Source organism: Peromyscus californicus, unplaced genomic scaffold, assembly GCF_007827085.1.
Source record: "Peromyscus californicus insignis strain IS unplaced genomic scaffold, ASM782708v3 Scaffold_22__1_contigs__length_63687245, whole genome shotgun sequence".
Taxonomy (NCBI): domain Eukaryota; kingdom Metazoa; phylum Chordata; class Mammalia; order Rodentia; family Cricetidae; genus Peromyscus; species Peromyscus californicus.
Window position 1 is genome coordinate 56,758,963 of NW_026294525.1, and position 18,343 is coordinate 56,777,305.

At 46.1% G+C, this 18,343-nt stretch overlaps 1 protein-coding gene across 1 annotated transcript; it reads right to left on the reverse strand.

The window, feature by feature from the left end:
* Positions 1 to 9,218: 9,218 nt before the first annotated feature.
* Marcks (myristoylated alanine rich protein kinase C substrate) lies at positions 9,219 to 15,096 on the reverse strand. Its single transcript, XM_052751416.1, has 2 exons — positions 14,505 to 15,096; positions 9,219 to 12,814 (listed from the first exon to the last, which is right to left on the reverse strand). The coding sequence occupies exons 1-2, from the start codon at positions 14,604 to 14,606 to the stop codon at positions 11,960 to 11,962; spliced, it is 957 nt and encodes a 318-aa protein (XP_052607376.1). The 5' UTR covers positions 14,607 to 15,096; the 3' UTR covers positions 9,219 to 11,959.
* Positions 15,097 to 18,343: the final 3,247 nt, after the last annotated feature.

Consider the following 18,343-nt stretch of genomic DNA (forward strand, 5'->3'; position numbering starts at 1 on the left):
CTTTCTTCTTTATTGTTGGTCAGATATGCACAGTGGTAACTATTACAGTTTTATAGCGCGGAAATCAATGGTCAAAAATCAAATTAAAGAGCTAGGGATGTATCTGAGTCGGTTTAGTGTTTGTCTAACTCAGTTCAATTTCGCGCACTGCATAAAAACAGGTTTGGTGGTGCACACTATTAATCCCAGCATTTGGAAGGTGGAAATAAGGGTTTACGAAGTCCAAAGTCTTCCCTGACTGTGTGGCGGCAGAGTAGGGACTGGAGGTTAAACTATCAAGATTGACACAGGGAAGGGGTCAGCAGAGACCCTGAGACCGTCACGGGTCCTTTCTTACCTGGCCTCCTGTGAGGACGAGCACACACAAGGGCAGTGCAGACCATACAGCTATGAGAAGGGTTGGTGTGTGTAAGTGTCCTATGAAGGATCACACTCCTCCTAGCCCCACACTTCTGGGGCCTTCTCCCTCAGCTCACTAGCCCTACTGTCCTGACTGCTTTTCCTTTCTTAATAAGCTGTCTCATTTTATTTCTTACTAGGTGTCACTGGAACAAAGAACCTGGACACGAGAGCCTGGACTAGCTGCCGTTGCCCGCTGAATTCAGATCTGTGGTCCCGCACCAAGCATGGTCTTCCTTTTCCTTCCCTCCATCTCCTTTCCAGGTACTGACCAAAGGCCTGAGCAAGCTTCCTTTTTCTTTCCCAGAAGCCCCCTTCCATCACACAGCTGCTTGTGAAAAGCTTGCCAGCTTCCTTGAACTCGATTTCAAAAGGCATGACTTTCGGTCTCCCCTCCCCATCCAATAACTACCCAGATTTACAGCTTCCTCGCCCCTTTGTTTTTCTCTCAATCTAATATGTTTGTCCTCTGTCATCTTTCTGATTCTGGTTTTAAATTCTTTTATTAATGAGACTGAGACTAAGAATGTAAACAGCAGCCGTGGATTTTCCCCTGTAACAGCTACATTCCAACTTCAAGATCGGCAGGGGATACATGAAACCACATCTTTAAAAAAAAAAAAAAAATCTAACTAATGATATTGATATAAATAATACTAGAGAGTCAAATGTTGGTCAAAAACTGCTCCTTTAACCAAATCTGAACCTCATTCAACTGTGGTGCACTTTGTGCATCCCTCCCCTGTAAGACGAACTGCTAAATGGTCTTATTAATAGAAAACCCAGAGCCAGATATTGGGGTAAAAACGGAGAGAATAGGAAAGCAGAAAGAAGCCAGTCACATTCTTATCGCTAGAAATCCTCAGCCAAAGAGAGAGCTACTTTCTGTCTACCCACACCTATATCCTTATTGTCCCTGCCCTCTCCCTTCCTCTCTCTGCCCAGCTACATCACTTCCTCTTTCTGCCCAACTCTGTCACTTCCTGTCTGTCTGTACAGACCTCCAAACCTCTATGGTTAACTAGCACTGAGAATAAAGTTGTGTGCCACCACACCTGGCTCTGTTCCCAGTGTGGCCTTGAACTCACAGAGATTCAGATAAATCTCTGCCTCTGAATGCTAGGATTAAAGGCGTGTGCTACCATTGCCTGGCTTCTATGTTTACTATAGTGGCTGGCTTTTTCCTCTGATCTCTAAGTAAGCTTATTTATTAGAGCACAAATAAAATATCACCACACTCCCCTTTCTTCCTTTCCTTTGGTAGTGCTGGAGACCGAACTCGGGGCCAGGGCCTCATATTTCCTTAGGAGGCACTTTGCTGAGCTATCCCCGGCCTCCAAGTATTGTTCTTATAATTTGTGTATTTATTTATTATCGTTGTTGTTGTTGTCTTGTGACTGGGTTTTACGATGTAGTACAAAATGGTCTCCACTGTGCTAGGATTACAGGGGTGAGCCATCGTAACTAGCTCTTTAGAATTTTAAAAAGAAAATATTCAAAGACAAGACCTCAACTTGAAAGTGGGGAAAGTGACAAAAATTGAAGACAAGAGGAAAATTTTCCTAAAAATTCTAATATTAATAACGGCATCAAATATTCATATGCCTCATTCATTTATCTGTGTACATATGGAATTCGCGTATACGTATACTGCTTACAGACAGGCTTTAAGTAACAGAACTGAAATCCAAAAGAGCAGCAGCATGCTGTATGAAATTGGTTTTAATGGCAGTCTTCTTGATCTGAACAGAAAGGTTAAAACTGCATTGTTTTCAATAATCTTTTCCCCTGTGTTTTAAGCTTCAGTAAATATGCTTTTTCAGAAATAGTCTTTAGGGATTGCAGGTGTAGCTTGGTGGCAGGGAGCACGGACAAAGTTTGGGGTATGCTGTTAGCACTATCAAAACCATTTTTACTATGACATTGCTGAGGCAGGCAGGCCTAGGAAACAGCATCTCAGGGGCCTCTTGCTGGTTTGAGTTATGCATAGTCCTCCTCTTTTAATTACGTACTTGACAGCCCTTTCCTTTACCTGCACACACTGTGCACACTTGCACATGAGCACACACTGTGCACACTTCACATGAGCACACAGTATGTACACTTGCACATGAGCACACAGTATGCACACTTGCACATGAGCACGCACTGTGCACACTTGCACATGAGCACACAGTATGCACACTTGCACATGAGCACACACTGTGCACACTTGCACATGAGCACACACTGTGCACACTTGCACATGAGTGCACACTTGCACATGAGCACACAGTATGCACACTTGCACATGAGCACACACTGTGCACACTTGCACATGAGCACACACTATGCACACTTGCACATGAGCACACACTGTGCACACTTGCACATGAGCACACAGTATGCACACTTGCACATGAGCACACAGTATGCACACTTGCACATGAGCACACAGTATGCACACTTGCACATGAGCACACACTGTGCACACTTGCACATGAGTGCACACTTGCACACTTGCACATGAGTGCACACTTGCACATGAGCACACAGTATGCACACTTGCACATGAGCACACACTGTGCACACTTGCACATGAGCACACACTATGCACACTTGCACATGAGCACACACTGTGCACACTTGCACATGAGCACACAGTATGCACACTTGCACATGAGCACACAGTATGCACACTTGCACATGAGCACACACTGTGCACACTTGCACATGAGCACACAGTATGCACACTTGCACATGAGCACACAGTATGCACACTTGGACATGAGCACACACTGTGCACACTTGCACATGAGCACACACTGTGCACACTTGCACATGAGTGCACACTTGCACATGAGCACACAGTATGCACACTTGCACATGAGCACACACTGTGCACACTTGCACATGAGCACACACTATGCACACTTGCACATGAGCACACACTGTGCACACTTGCACATGAGCACACAGTATACACACTTGCACATGAACACACACTGTGCACACTTGCACATGAGCATACACTGTGCACACTTGCATGTGCACCTAACAATCCCAGACCCTCTTCTGTCTGTCCCAGGCTACACATACTCCTCTCTCTGAACAAAGGGACACGTTTCTCCTCCCCTTGACAAAAGTCAAACCTGGATAATTTCTATTCAAACATCTTCCCAATGCATCATGGTCTAAAAGTAGGAGAGCCAATTTAGCCTCAACTGGCTTTGAAAGCATGCACAGAAAGGCAAGACTGTCTCCAAGTTAGCTTTCAGGGAGAATCCTCTAGTGAGCACTTTGTGGCTGGGCAGAATTGGGAATGTATATGCTTAAAATCAGATGCACCGAGGGTGGAGGTGGTCGTGGTAGAAAATGATTGTACAACTTAATCTATCAAAACTGCTCTCACGATGCCCCTTAGTGACCAAACGCCTCATCTTGAACCCCATAAAGGAAGCCCCCACCAAAGATCAGGCCTTTGAGGACCTGTACTCACACAGCCCATTGCTCCTTACAGGGTCTTTTCTACTGCTTTACTTTAAATAAAGTTTCTGTGTTACTTTTGCAAATCTGGGTGGGCTTTTATTTCTCTTCCTTGAATAAAAGGCCAAGAACCTAGAAACATCTGACACAGTAACATTAGTATAGTTACTTGTATCAATTGTACCATTAAGTTCTTCATCACTAAGTGCTGTGGGATGTTCTGTATGTTAAATGTGTTGCTCTAACTGGTTAATAAATAAAACACTGATTGGTCAGTAGCCAGGCAGGAAGTATAGGCTGGACAAGGAGAGAGGAGAATTCTGGGAAGTGGAAGGCTGAGGCAGAGAGACGCTGCCAGCTGCAGCCATGACAAGCGAGATGTAAGGTTCTGGTAAGCCATGAGCCATGTGGCAACTTATAGACTAATAGATATGAGTTAAGATAGAAGAACTAGATAACAAGAAGCCTGCTGCGGCCATACAGTTTGTAAGCAATACAAGTCTGTGTGTTTACTCGGTCGGGTCTGAGTGCTGCAGGACTGGCGGGTGAGAGAGATTTGTCCTGACCGTGGGCCAGGCAGGAAAACTCTAGCTACAACTAAGAATGGAAATAATTCTTGGATGTGTCAGAATGCTGAAAATGTAATTTTTCAAGAGATAGTCATAGCAAATTTTACTATTATTTGGGGAAAGAAACCCTTGTTAATAATATATTTTCTGTTTAAGTAAATTTGCATTAGAGTTCTGGTATATTTCATTTGTAGACTAAGTTATATATACTAAGCATGGTGGCTTAGGCCTATAATTCTAGCACTCAGGAGTCTGAAGCTAGCCTAGACTACAAACATTGGTTTAAGGCCAACCTGGGCTATAGAGTAAGGCCCTGTCTCAAAAACAGTAGGGCTGTAGCACAGTTGATAGACTGCTTGCCTAGCATCTATGAAGCCCTGGGGTCATCCCTCAGTGTCATTTCAACTCAGAATGGTAGTACATACCCATAATCCTAGCACTCAGCAGGTAGAGACAGGATCAGAAGTTCAGGGCCACTCTCTGCTACATACAAAGTTTGAGGCCAGCCTGAGCTACTACCTAAGACTGTTTCAGAAAGCAAAGCAAAACATCAAACACACACGGGCATACACACGTGTTGTAGAATATTATTTTAAGATGTGTTACATTTGTTTATGCTGTGGAACATTTGTTTACTGATGCAAAGATGTGTTGCATTCTTTTATGTTGCATGTGTTTAACTCTACGAAGCTGTGTTACTGGGCCTGCCTAAACCACCTGATTGGTCTAATAAAGAACTGAATGGCCAATAGCAAGGCAGGAGAAAAGATAGGTGGAAGTAGAAAAGGATTCCCACATGCTGTCCTCTGACCTCTACACACATGGCCTGCCATTCATGTGCTACACACATGCACTCAAATAAATGTGACAAAAAATTTAAAACATCAGGAGGCATATAACATATTTTTGTACTGTTGTAATTTAGTGAACAAATGTCTCAAAGACTAAAGGAAAAATGATACATTATTAATTTTCCACTTAATATTTTGTAATATAGACTGATTAATTCAGTAAGTTTATTTCTTTATAATCTGACCAGATGTCTTGAATTCCTTCTAAATGTTACCTTAAACTATCTACTGCCTCATCTACTTTATTAAAAACATTAAAATATGTTACTCCAGTTGGTGTTTCATTTAGAAAGAGATGTAATCTCATGGTCATTTAAACTCAACCTCCTCAAACTTCTTTACATGGCTATTCCTGCTACAGGAGATGCCAGGCTCTAGAATATTCTCAGTCTTTTTAAATACTGCCAGTGTCTGTGACTGTACTTCATGGTGAAAGTTTTAACATTTGCCCAGGGCAGCAGTGTACTGCTTGTGGACCAACAAGTGTGCTAGCTCACCACATCCTAATACATGTCTCCAGAGGCCAGAGATTGCTCCCCACGCTGTACCTTCCATTTTTCTCAGTACACACAAGGTGTTATGTTGATGGATTTGGGTAACATTTAAATATAATTATACTATAGTAATTAAAGGGTGAGAAAGATGCCATCCATCTTATTTTCAATTATCTGAAATTATAACATGGAAGACTTCTCCACATCACATCACATCACACACACACACACACACACACACACACACACACACACACACACACACAAAAGGCTAACTAACTTTATACATAAAATCCCTCCACCCGCTGCAAATAATGAAATCCAAGCATACTCATGTCCCCAATAGAAAACACCTGCAAATAATCTACACATATTTCCCCTGAAGAAATCCTCTCCAAATTACTTATAATACCCGGTACAGTATAAATGCTTTGTTACACTGCATTATTTAAGTAGTAAAGAAAAATGTCTACACATTCCAAATATAGGCATTTTCCAAATTATTTGAAAGCCAGTTTGTTGAGTCTGTGCATGCAGAACCCTTGTACACTAAGGTTAACGTCTTAATAGTTCAAAGCCCGAAGAACAGAAAACCTTAAACTATCCAGGTTAGCTCAGCATCTGTATCTTTCTAAGGTACTTTGTAAGACCATCCACGGAACCTTTGAGAACTGCTCGGAATTCCAGTAATAAAAAAAGTCAGTTTTAAGATGCGCAGTGCTGGCGCGCACCTTTAGTCCCAGTACTCAAGAGGCAGAGGCAGGCGAATGTCTGAGTTTGAGGGTAGCCTACTCTACAAAGTGAGTTCCAGAACAGCCAGGACTACACAGAGAAGCCCTGTCTCGAAAAACCAAAAATAAAAAAAATAAAAGTCAGTTTTAAGAACAAGCTTATGGTATGACAATAAGGAAAAAATTAAACCCAGCTTTTCGGAGCCTGATGGAGAATTGTAGGTCTGAGATGAGGCTGGGCTACACGGAAAAACCCTCATCTCAAAAAGAGGGAAAGACAGGAGAAAGAAGAAAACAACATTTCAACCTCATTCTTGGTCTCTTTCATTCTGATTGCCTCCAGCAAATAATCTTTAGCCTGTGAAGTCAATGTTCACAGACTCTTGGAGTAAGAATTTTACAGTTTCTGTATTATCATCACTGAGGTACTTTGTTTCACATGGGCGGGCACATTGTGGTGACTGGATTTCCTTGTCAAGGAATGAGCAGAAGGGAGGACATGTGAGGAAGAGGAAGAGGAAGAGGAAGAGGAAGGAGTCAAGCCAAGTTCTACTACACCTTCAAAAGAGTCAAAAGCCCAATGCGGTGGCATTCCCGCAATCCAGCTATGAGGATACAGAGTTCTAGCAAAATAATAGTAATAAATAGAAGGGTCAGTCGGGACTACCCCTTGTCACACTACAAGGCCTGCTGAGGTCCATGGTCTCTTGAACACACTCAACATGGCCCAGCATTACTGCGCACAATGTAGTTAATACAAATGCAAATTTAGCTGCCTCAGCAACATAACCTTCCAGTGGAATCCTTCAGACTGAAATGACTATAAAGATGATTTTATTTCTTCTTCCTTGTATATCCAGGAGCATACCACATCATTCTGCTGTGTATTTAGCCTCTCAAGGACAGAAACAAAATGATTACATGGAAGGTTCATATTGTAATACTTGAAGGTTGTTATCGTTGTAATGCGGAGTTAGAACCTTATAATTACCTCCAAATTTCATAAAGTGTTAGCCATCTTATTCTTGAACACTGAGGTCTCAATAAACATGTGTAAAAGGATGTTTCTTCACATTTCCAATACAGGGTCATAAAGTTCATAGAGTGTAAATACTTCTCTAAGATAAAACATAGTTATGATACAAAAATGAGCTGGGCAGAGGTGGTATAAGCCTTTAATCCCTGCACTTGGGAGGCCATGGACCTCTGTGAGTTCAAGGCCATCCTGGTCTACAGGTCAAGTTCTAAGACTGCGAAGGGCTACACAAAAAAACTTGTCTTGAAAAACAAAACAAACAAAAACAAACCCAAACAAAAAACCCAAAACAACTACAAAAACAAAATAACTACAAAACAAAAGAAAAAGATACAAAATGAGATTCTGCTTTGGGGGTCCTGAACTTATTCATTGATAAGACGCTTCTAAAATTCAAAACATCTTTAAAACTTCCTCATAAAAAAGGCTGCTATCTAGAATAGTTTCCAAAATGATGCCAACCCTTCCAGCTGCAGAGAAAGCTGTTTCCAGGAAAGTCACTGTCACTCAGTTCACTAGGCAGAGCAAACCAGGAATTACCATTTGGATTACAAGAGCCACAATTGTAAACAATGAAACATTTCCAATTTGTCCTGGAAAGAGGATTTCAAAATGACTTTTGGGGTTGAAGAAACTGGAGACAAAAATTGCTTCAATTTTGCCCTGACCTCCCTACAACTAAAACAACAAAACCCCACAAACGTGTAGCAGTGAAAGGTGATTTTATGATTCATGCTTTTCCTGTAACTAAAGGTAAAATGCAAGCGAGGAAAGGGTAATCCCATTGGTTTTTATCCATTATACTCTTATGTAATACTTTTATTTTTAAGCATTAGAAACATAAAGACAAAATCAAGTCTGTTGAAATCCACACAGAACCTCTTATTTTCAGAACAACATTCTTGGGCATAATTTCAAGCACTCCAACTCAAATTCCTAGAACTGGAAGATCTGTGGATTTAAGTTCTGCTCGCTACACCATGCTTTGAGTACCATCACTTGGCCGGGAAGTAGAGAGGGGGAGTGTTCAATTTGTAGTGAATGATGAACAAGGTCGGCTCTGACAGCCAAGTTACCTAACCAATTTTCACATGTTCAAAGTTAAGGGCAGCTGTATTGAACTATACACTTCACTCCCACCAACTCTTAAGGGATCTATTGAAAGTGAGTTCAGCTGTGCGTGGTGGCACACTTCTGTAATCCCAACACAGGCAAGAGGGTTGCCAGTTCAAGACCAACCTGGGTCACATTAAGAGCCTGTCTCAAGAAAACTAAACTAACACAACAGTTCAGACAGCATGTGCCCTAACTCCTTAACTTGATCAAGAAGGCTCTGTTAAATTTCTGTCCATATGTGGAAAAAACATGAATGACTTGTCAAGTTTGACTTACTCAATAACTCACTGAAGAAGTTTCAAATTCTAAGTACAATACCAAGCATGTGTCCTCTCAATCCTAAACACCTTTAACACTTAATTTTTTTCCTCTAAACTTGAATTTAAAAAATGTGTAAAACACCCTATTTAGCAGGCTTGATTATATCAGTTGGTAAAACTTTATTTTACAAGCAATAGGAATTGGACCAAATGATTATTATAATCCAGAGTAAGTGTTTTATAACCACAGCAAATGGCACTGTACACACTGCCAATACAGACTTAATAACACGATACTGAACTGTACAAGAGTTATTTATTTTCCTTAATCTCAAAGCTATTTTTAGTAGTACAAAAAAGCCATATTAACATTTTTTTTTCCATTAGAAAACAACAGGATGTACAAAACTTTGGATGAAAAGTATGTCAAATTGCATTTAGTCACTTGCAGGAAAATCCGCCACTCCATCGATACCACCCAGAGTGTTTTAGGCAGTGATTAAAATCAAAATAATGCATCTTAATAAACCCCAGCTGTTAAAAGAACAAACCTCGCAATATAGAATCGTTTTCTACACAGTATTCTTAACTACTCACTTCAGGAGTTATTTTCCAAAATCCATGTCAATTGAGACCTACTACATACAGGCACCGTACTTGGCCAACTAGGGATTTTCAAACAAGTTGGTTAAAGTGGGAAGGGCCCACACATCAGTCCTTTGGTTACCAGGTTTGACTTTAATCTTCCAAAAAATCAGGATCAAGTTTCCTCTTCCAAATGTTACTTGGTTGCATTAGTGGGGAGGGTGTTTAGGAAGAAAAGGAACGATTAATTTTGATCCATTATTTCAATTATAGGAGCATTATCGACAAGCTAAGCTATCATCCTTTATTAATACGATGTCATCTTGAGGTGCTACCACAGGTGGGGTTCAGTTTCTCCTGAACCCCATCCTGCTCAAGAGCAGCACAACGGGTGGACTATTTTGCATTTAATATAGCAATGGCCATAAACTCCAACAGTTTAGGGTCCAGTAAAAATATCCAGTTATGAGATGACAAAAAAAGCAGGAAGCAAACTAGTAAGAATTAATAGATAAGAAGTATCTTTTCCTTTTGAATGACAAGATGCTAACACTTTGTTTAAAAAAAAAAAAAAAGGGCTTGCAGCTATGTGGATGGCCCATGAACTGACAAGGCTGCCCATTCAACACCATTACTGCTGTACAGAAACCTGTTTTAAGGTATAGCACATCATTGAAGCAATCATTTGAAAATTAAGCAAATGCTAAACCTTATATTAGCAGGTCATATACCACCACCATTTAAACACGCCTGGCTGTCTTTTCATGACTTACGTGCAGCCTGAACTCAACACTCTTAGTGATTATAAAATTTAAGTTTCTGGAGCTATATGACAAGAAAATGGTTTATGAAATACTCTCATAAGACATTTTTAAATAGTCTTAGGGTCGAACCACTTTTGTCTTAAATGACTCAATCTGGCATGCTATAACTACAGTAAAAGTCATTTTCAATGTTTAAATGCAAACTAAAAGCAGATAAATGGTAACGGTTGACACAGTATAAGATCGCCCTACATATGTAATCGGACACTGCTGATTTATGAATTTCAGAGCTTGAAAACGCCATATCAGAAACCACAACCAATGGACTTTTGATGGCATGCAAGGTCTTCCTAAAAATTAACCTAAGACCTAGAAGTCAGCCTCAGAACATAAAAAAACACAACAAATTTGTACATTTTATTCACATTTATTTTTTGCTTTTAGTGTGCTCACAGAAAATTAGAACACCTTAAGCAGGAGTTGAATAGCAATGTTTGTAAGCAAAGTTACATTCCAGCTCTACGTCAAATTGGTCAAAGCTCCTCCAGTATTTACAAAACACGATAGACGAGATGCTACACAAAACCATTGCATCTGAAGATTTGTTTTTCTTTTATTCTCAAAGACAACTGGCAAAGAAAGCATTGTCTGCTGTAATCAAAAACATACCACAGTATAAACAGTAACCATTCCACTTATCACAGCTTGGTTGAGTTTAAAATTTTGTGTTTAAAAGGTCCAAGATGACTGCAGTTTTACAAAAATGGGCAGGGTGGAGAGTTGCAAACTTCATGTGCTTCTGAAGGATATCAAGATTTGTTTTTATACAATAGTCACAGTTAAAAACACCCTGCTGGTAATACATAATTACACTTTATTAAGGTCATAAACCAGCAATAAACAATAAAGCCTATACAACTTGTAATTCTACTTAATCACTGACTGGTACAGCTAACATGAGATAAGCGAGAAGTTCCTATGGTTTAGATGAACTCCTAAGACTATGATCTTCTTTTTTTTTTTTTAAATCTGGGTATTGGTGTTTTTATTCATTTATTTTTTTCTCTTTCCTTCTTATTGAAAACTTGTAGTGTTGTAAACCTGCCTCACAAAATACATCGTAATAACTTTTCTTTAAAAAAAAAAAAAAAAAACAAAAACCCTAAGCCTTTACACCATCATTTCTAGTGGCATATTTTCTTGGCAATGTTATGCACTGCTGCGATTTCCCATAGTGGCCCCTATCACTTCATTTGATATTCCTTTTGACCCACCCATCTCCTTCATATATATGGGCATGTCCATAGATCTGACAAAGAAAGTTTACATTTTTCTAATAAAGATGCAAAGTATGCAAAAAACATTAATACTGATGCAAAAAAAAAAAAGTTAAAAAACAAAGAAGAAAGAAGGCAGAGGAAGCTGTCTTAAACTGTCCTCGACCTGTCGGAATGGTGGTAACAATGATTTGAGATGGGATCTGTGGGAAAGGGGGCTTAAAAAAAAAAAAAAAAGAACAAAATTGGCTGCTAAAAAATAATGTAAAATTAAAAAAAAAAAAAAAAGGACATCTTTAAAAATCAATCCCTGGTTGTAGACAAGTTCGCCAAAACCAGTACCTGGCACCACTCCAACAAACAAACAGGGGGGGAAAAAGTTCTTCGATGACGTAAGGGCGCTCGTCCGCGCTTACTCGGCGGCGGGCGCGGGGGGCGCCTCCGGACTGCACTCGGGCTGCGGCTCCGGCGACGCGGTGGGGACGGCGGACGCCGCCGCGGCGGCGGCTTCCTCGGCCGGCCCCTCCTGCTCCGGCCCCGCGGCGGAGGAGGGCGCGTCGCCCGCGGAGGCGGCGGCGCTGGGCGCGGGCTCCTCGCTGGCCTTCTCCCCGGCGGCCTCCGACGGCTCCTCGGCCGGGGGCTCCTGGGTCGCCGGCTGCTCGGGCTGCTGCTGCTGCTGCTGCTGCTGCTCGGCCTCCGCCGCCTCGGCCTCCCGCGCCTCTCCGCCCGCCGCGCCCTCGGCGCCCGCCCCGCCCGCCTGCTCTCCCGGGGCGGCGCTGGCCTCGCCGGCCGCCGCCGCAGCCGCCTCGTCCTTGGCGCCGTCGGCGGTGGCGCCCTCGGCCTCAGCGCCCTCGCCCGCCTCCTTCTTGTTCTTCTTGAAGGAGAAGCCGCTCAGCTTGAAGGATTTCTTGAAGGAGAAGCGCTTCTTTTTTTTTTTCGGGGTCTCGCTGCTGGGCGAAGGCGCGGCCCCGTCCTCCGCCTTGGGCGACGACGTGGAGGAGGCGGACGCCGCCTCGGCCTCGGCGGCGGGGGAGCCGGGCTCGGCGGGCTCGGCCTCGGCGCCTTCCTTCTCGGCGGCGCCTGCACCCGGCTCCGGGGCCGCGGCCGCCTCGTCTTTGTCGGCCGCGGAGGGGGACGCGGCGCCACCGGCCGCGGGCTCCTCCTTGTCGGCGGCCGGGGCGCTGCCGTTGGCTTGCAGTTCCTCCTTGGCGCCCGGCTCGGCGGCCGCGGGCGATGCGTCCCCGTTCACTTTGACGTGGCCATTCTCCTGCGGAGCAGAAAAAAAGGAAAAGAAAAGAAAAGAAAACCCGGGAGTGTCACTCGGTGCGGCCGAAGCAGTCCGGTCCCCGCCCACCCACCCGGGCGCAGCTTAGGCAGGGATCCGTGCGCCCGACGGCACGTGGCCCCGCTGATCGCGGCGGGAGGATGGACAGAGGTGGCCCAGGTCCCCCGGGGGGTTCGGAGAGGAGCCCACGAGGCTTGGGCCAGCCAGTCTCCCGGTCTGCCATCAGGATCCCCATCCCTCCCGCCCTGGACGGCCCGAGCTCCCGGGCCTGGGGCCCGCGCGCCCCGGGCTTGGAGCCGGCAGGGGGCGCTGCGCCTCCACCGCACCGAGCGGGGCGCAGGCGGGCGGGCGGGCGGGCGAGCGCTCAGGGGCGGGGCCACCCCGCCCTGCCTAACCGGGCCCTGCCCGCAGGCCGAGGCGCCCCCGAGCCGCGATCGCGCAGCCCGGGAGTCCGCAAACAAAGCTCAGGTGGCTGCTCGGCCCTCTCGGAGGCTCAGCCACCAGCAGGGCTGGGGAAAACCCATTCTTTCTGAAGTCTCGGCCCTGCTCCCACGCCCACCTTCGCTCCTAATTCTGCAAAGCGGGGCGCGCCCGGGCAGCTCCTTTTGGCATTTTTTTTTTTTTTTTTAACGGGTTGAAAGCCTCTTGACAGAGCCGGTCTTGCCCCCTAAGGAGATTTAGAGCAGGGCGAAAGCAACACGGCCTTTGCTCTAGGAAAAGAGGCGTGGTGGGTGCCCGGTGTTTGTGAAGCAGCCAGCCATGGCCGACCTCTTAAGCCCACCCAACCGTGGCTCTCTGCCTGGGTCGCAGCAGCCCTGGGCCAGTCCTCGAGGGTGGCCGAGGTGCCACTCACACCAACAGTCCGGACCAAAACACCAGAACTGCCCCCCCCACACACTCTTGGCCCACAGGAAAGGGTCTTTTAAAAACCCACTGGGTATTCCCACCACACCAGGGACACCATTTAAAAAGTCGTATGGGTGTGTGATTACACAGCTACAAAATAGCCCCATCGGAAGGCACTTCGAAAAGCTGCCCGTCCAGCTCTTAACCAGCCGCCTCTCCAAGAACCTAGGGCAGGCGCCCTGCCTCTGGATACAATAAGACAAGCCTTCTCAGCTTGCCTGTCTCCACTGCCGTCCGCGTTGGCTTCCCCCCTTCCTACACACACACACACACACACATACACAAGCGCGCGCGCGCACACGCGCGCACACACACACACACACACAACCACACCAGAAATCTCAAAGACGACTCAATCTCGACAATAAATACGAGAGCCACCCAAACATCGCTGTGGCCCCAAACACAAATGCAACCTGAAGGGGCGTTGGGGGGTGTGGGGGGGGGACCTAGCTAGTCACGTTCAGCCAATATCCAAACCACGCCATTTTAGACCATTTATCACTCTTCCTCCCCTCTACTCAAGAATTCGCCAGGATCCTTAGGAACCACTCCTTTGGGCTGGGGTCTGGGGGTACCCTTCCTGTGAAAAATTGACAATTTAAGCTATCGTCTCCCATTCAACTTTCAGGCTAGGGTCTGGCCGCGTTCCTCTCTCCCCCGGAATGCGCCTCGGGCGCGACCAGCGGGAAGGAGAGGCGTCCAGATTCGAGAAAGACACCCAAGAAATGCACCCCCCCCCCCAAGAACCACAGGTAGAATTTACCTGCCCATTGGCTTTGGAAGGCGACGAGGCCACAGCCGCCTCCCCGGGCCTCTCCGCGGCGGCTTCTCCCTTCGCTGCGGTCTTGGAGAACTGGGCACCCATGCTGGCTTCTTCAACAAAGAAACTCAACAGATCCAAGAGAGGAAACAAAGAGCCGCCTTCTTGGGTTGGTGTAACGACGGGACGAGCAGCAGCGGCAGCAGCGGCAGCGGCGGCAGCAACAGCGGCGGCGGCGGCACACTCACCGGAGGGAGGGGGTGGGGGTGGCGAGGAGGACAGAAGAGACCCGATTAAATACACTCCGGATTTTAAAAAAAAAAAAAAAAAAATTTTTTTTTTTTTTTAGTCGAAGAGATCAAAAAAAGCAGCAGCACAGGAGGGAGGGAAAAAGGTGGAAAAGTCGAGCACAAAAAAGGAGCCCAAGTGTAATTTTTTTAAAAAAGAAGTAATAAAAAAAATCCCAGATTTGTAGCCGCACTGTAGACAAGAGGAAAATGGAGAAATCTCCCTGGTTGCTAATAAGATGCGGGGTCCAACGCCCAAGTGCACAGATGAATGGGCTCGCGGGCGCTGACGCGGCCCCCGCGCGCGCTGGCCAATCCGCGCGCCGCACACAAAGCAGGGGGCGGGGCCTGCGCTCCGGGCGAACAATGGAGCCGCGCTTTGCAAACGGTTTGAAAATCGGCCTCAGACCGAGAATTAATGTCCTCCAAATAAATAAATCAATTAAAAAATACGTGCTTCTCGTCTCCCTCGGCCTGAATATGATCATGTATCTCTTGATTGGCTTGCTTTGTTTGGAATCAATTAACACGGGAGGGGGTACTTATGGATGGGGGCGGAGAAAGCTTTAACTTGACTCGCATTGACTCTGGTCGGTCTATATCCGTGTCTGTCTCTCGCCACTCTCTCCCCTCCCCCATCTTCCCGTGTGTTTACGTGCATGAGTGTGTATGCAAGTGTTAAAGACAATGGGTAGGATTTGTGTGAGCGTAGCATGTTTTCTTTCTCCGCGTCCCATATGGGTTTCACAGATAGTGCGCAAGGGTTTTTTTTTTACTTATTTAAAAAAATTTTTTTTAACTGCTGCAATTGTTAAATCGTCCCACACTGAAAGGTATTTAAACCACGAATATCGAATTTCATCTAGCGAGATCTCCAGTTGGAATTAGGTCTGTAGGCCAGATGTGGGAAATGCAAAAGCAGCAAACAGCCTGAGCCATGCTCCTTTCCCTCTCCCACAGGCGTGAAATAAAATATTTTGAGATTGGTCCTTGGAGCGCCTCAAATCGCGTGTCTCCGGCTATTCCAATTAGCGATCACTTTCCCACAAAACACTGTGAGGACCATTTGCAGAAGGATCGAAACTGCTTGCATTTTATCACCGTATGAAACGACATAATTAATTTCCTCTGTGATAAAGCGAGACAGAGCCTTGAGTGTACGAATCCACATTTACAGTTGGGAGGCTGCTACTCTGGTCGACAGGGTTGTTTTCAAAGCCTGCTGCCAACATCGGAGGGACTTTCATTTTGAACGTGTGTGTGCAAAGCAGCGGGTGTGCTCCTGGAAGGGAGGCAGCAGCGAGGAAAGACCAATTCCGAGTCTCAGAAGAAATCGCCTGAAATGTTGAGAGACAGCAAGCAAATCCCTGGAGACTCCACGTCTAACTCGGGCTAGAGGCAAAGCTCTGCAGCGCTGTGGAGGATATCTCTCTGGGTCACTACGCCCCTTGCCACCGAAGTACCAGACGCTGTTAGTGTGTGAAAGACAAGGCGTTGATTTAATGTATCTGGAAGGGAAGGGGATACAGGGTGCAACCTAATAAACATTCCTCTACCACCCATAATTTCGCTCGCAAAAAAATCCAAACCATTTTTTGTCGTTTGCATTTAGTGACCGTGCTACGTGAACGATGGAGGCCAGCAGTCGAGGGAATGGTTCGTTTCTCTTGGTGTTGGCTCGGAATTGTCAAACAGTTTTATTTTCTGTTCATTGTAGGGAAATAGGTCACACTTTGAGTGAAAAGGACAGTTGGTTCAAGCCAATAACCCTTTGTTCGAGTGCTGTTTGACAGTCACTGAGCAGAACATCGTTGCGTGAAGCTTCATCTCTCCTGACTGTCCAGTTCCTTTAGATACATTATTCAATCCCGAAGTCATATTCCACAGAGCACCTGGAAGGACCATTCCGTCGAAATATATCTTGCCAGCCAACGTGTTAGCACCCGGTAAGGGAGCCTTCTGGCCTGGCCTGAGACCCCAGCCGTCAGGATGGACGCGAATCCCTCTCATCAGCAGTTCCAACTTGAAAAGCCAACTGGGCTGATCCAACGCCACCATCCTGGAGATTCCCAAATGCTCAAAAGGCAATCTGTCCCCCCACCCCACCCCATCCCACCCCACCACCCCACCACCCCACGGGAGCCTTGCCCCTTCCTCTTGAGTCCCCCTCCGGTTTTAAATTGGGGTGATTGCTAGTTCGCTTTCGGATTTTTCTCCCAGACACTCGGGGGCTGCTTTTATGGCTCCTTTGTTAACAGGCTGCCGAGCAGCTTTCCCCCCTTTTCTCTCTCCAATGCCTATTTGCCTGGTATCGGCTCGTCGCCCAGGCAACCGTGGGGAAGATTCGGAGCCCGAGGCGCCCGGAGGGGGGAAGGGGCGGAGCCCGGCGGGGTGGGGGCGGGGATGCGCTCGAGGGGAGGGGCGGAGGGAGTGGGCCCGGAGGAGACCCCGGGACCCACGCGGAGCAGATGGCCGAGCCGGGGCGGGGCCGTGAAGCGTCAGGGGAGCGAGGGAGCCAATCCGTCCCCGCTGCAGCGCGGGAGCGAGCCAACGAGTGTAAACAGGCAGGCTGTCCCCCCCGCGGTCCCTACTTTGCAGCCGAAGACGAGATTTCCTTTGGATAAGGAAATGCATTTCCAGCGTAGTTGGAAAGCTAGCAGTCCCCGGGAGAGCGGGTGGGGAGGAGGGTTTGGACCGAGCTCTAGATTTTGCTCCCCTCTCCCATCCCCTTCCACTCTCCCTCAGGCACCCACTAAGCCCGATGGGGTGATGAAGGAGAGGTGGAGGATGGGTGAGGGGGGCAGGGCTGGGAAAAGGGAAAGAGGTTGAGTCTGCTACCGGCCAGAAGGACGGCCTTGCAAGCTTGTGGAGCTGCTGGTCTTTAGAGTACTGGAACTCCTCAACATTTTGGTGGTCTCCCTCGTCGAGTTAAGGGTTTTGAAAAAAATCGCCATATGCATTTATGTGAGATTAAAGAACCTAGAAGGACATTAAAAATAGGAAACTGGCGCCTGTCGCCAACTCAACAGGAAGAAAACAGGTTGTCATTCTTCATTTGAGCTGTTTTTGGAGGGATGTGGTGTGTGTGACAATACAGCGTCGTACTGTGCTATACAGACTGACCTCCAACCCTTTGCAGCCCAGGCTGGTCTAGAACTCTTGACTCACAGGCTCAGCTTCTCAAGTGCTGGCAACTGACAGTTGAGTACCACTATGGCCAGTTCTGTTCTCCCATTTTATTCTGCTCTGAAATCTTCGAAGATGTGGAGAAGGGCTGTTGAAGTGGCACCTTTGGTAAAGGTGCCTGCCCTCAAGTCCAAAAACCCAAGTTCCAACCTTAGGACCCAGATGGTGTGTAGAGAGAACCAACCATTGCAAGTTGTTCCTGGACCTTAACCCGTACAGTGGCACACATTGCCACCTCCGCCACACACAAAAACAAATAACAATACAATGTTGATAATCTGTCCATGGTCTTCTTTAAGGATAAACTGAGTCGGTTCAAGAGATTTCAGTTATTTTTCCATAAAACAATAGCACTTAAACTTTACAGAT

Bases quoted from the DNA above. Each gene is read 5' to 3' on its own strand.
- Marcks (XM_052751416.1), bottom strand. From the start codon at position 14,606: ATGGGTGCCCAGTTCTCCAAGACCGCAGCGAAGGGAGAAGCCGCCGCG. The intron at 12,815-14,504 runs GTAAATTCTACC...TCTGCTCCGCAG, and splicing joins CTTCCAAAGCCAATGGGCAG to GAGAATGGCCACGTCAAAGT.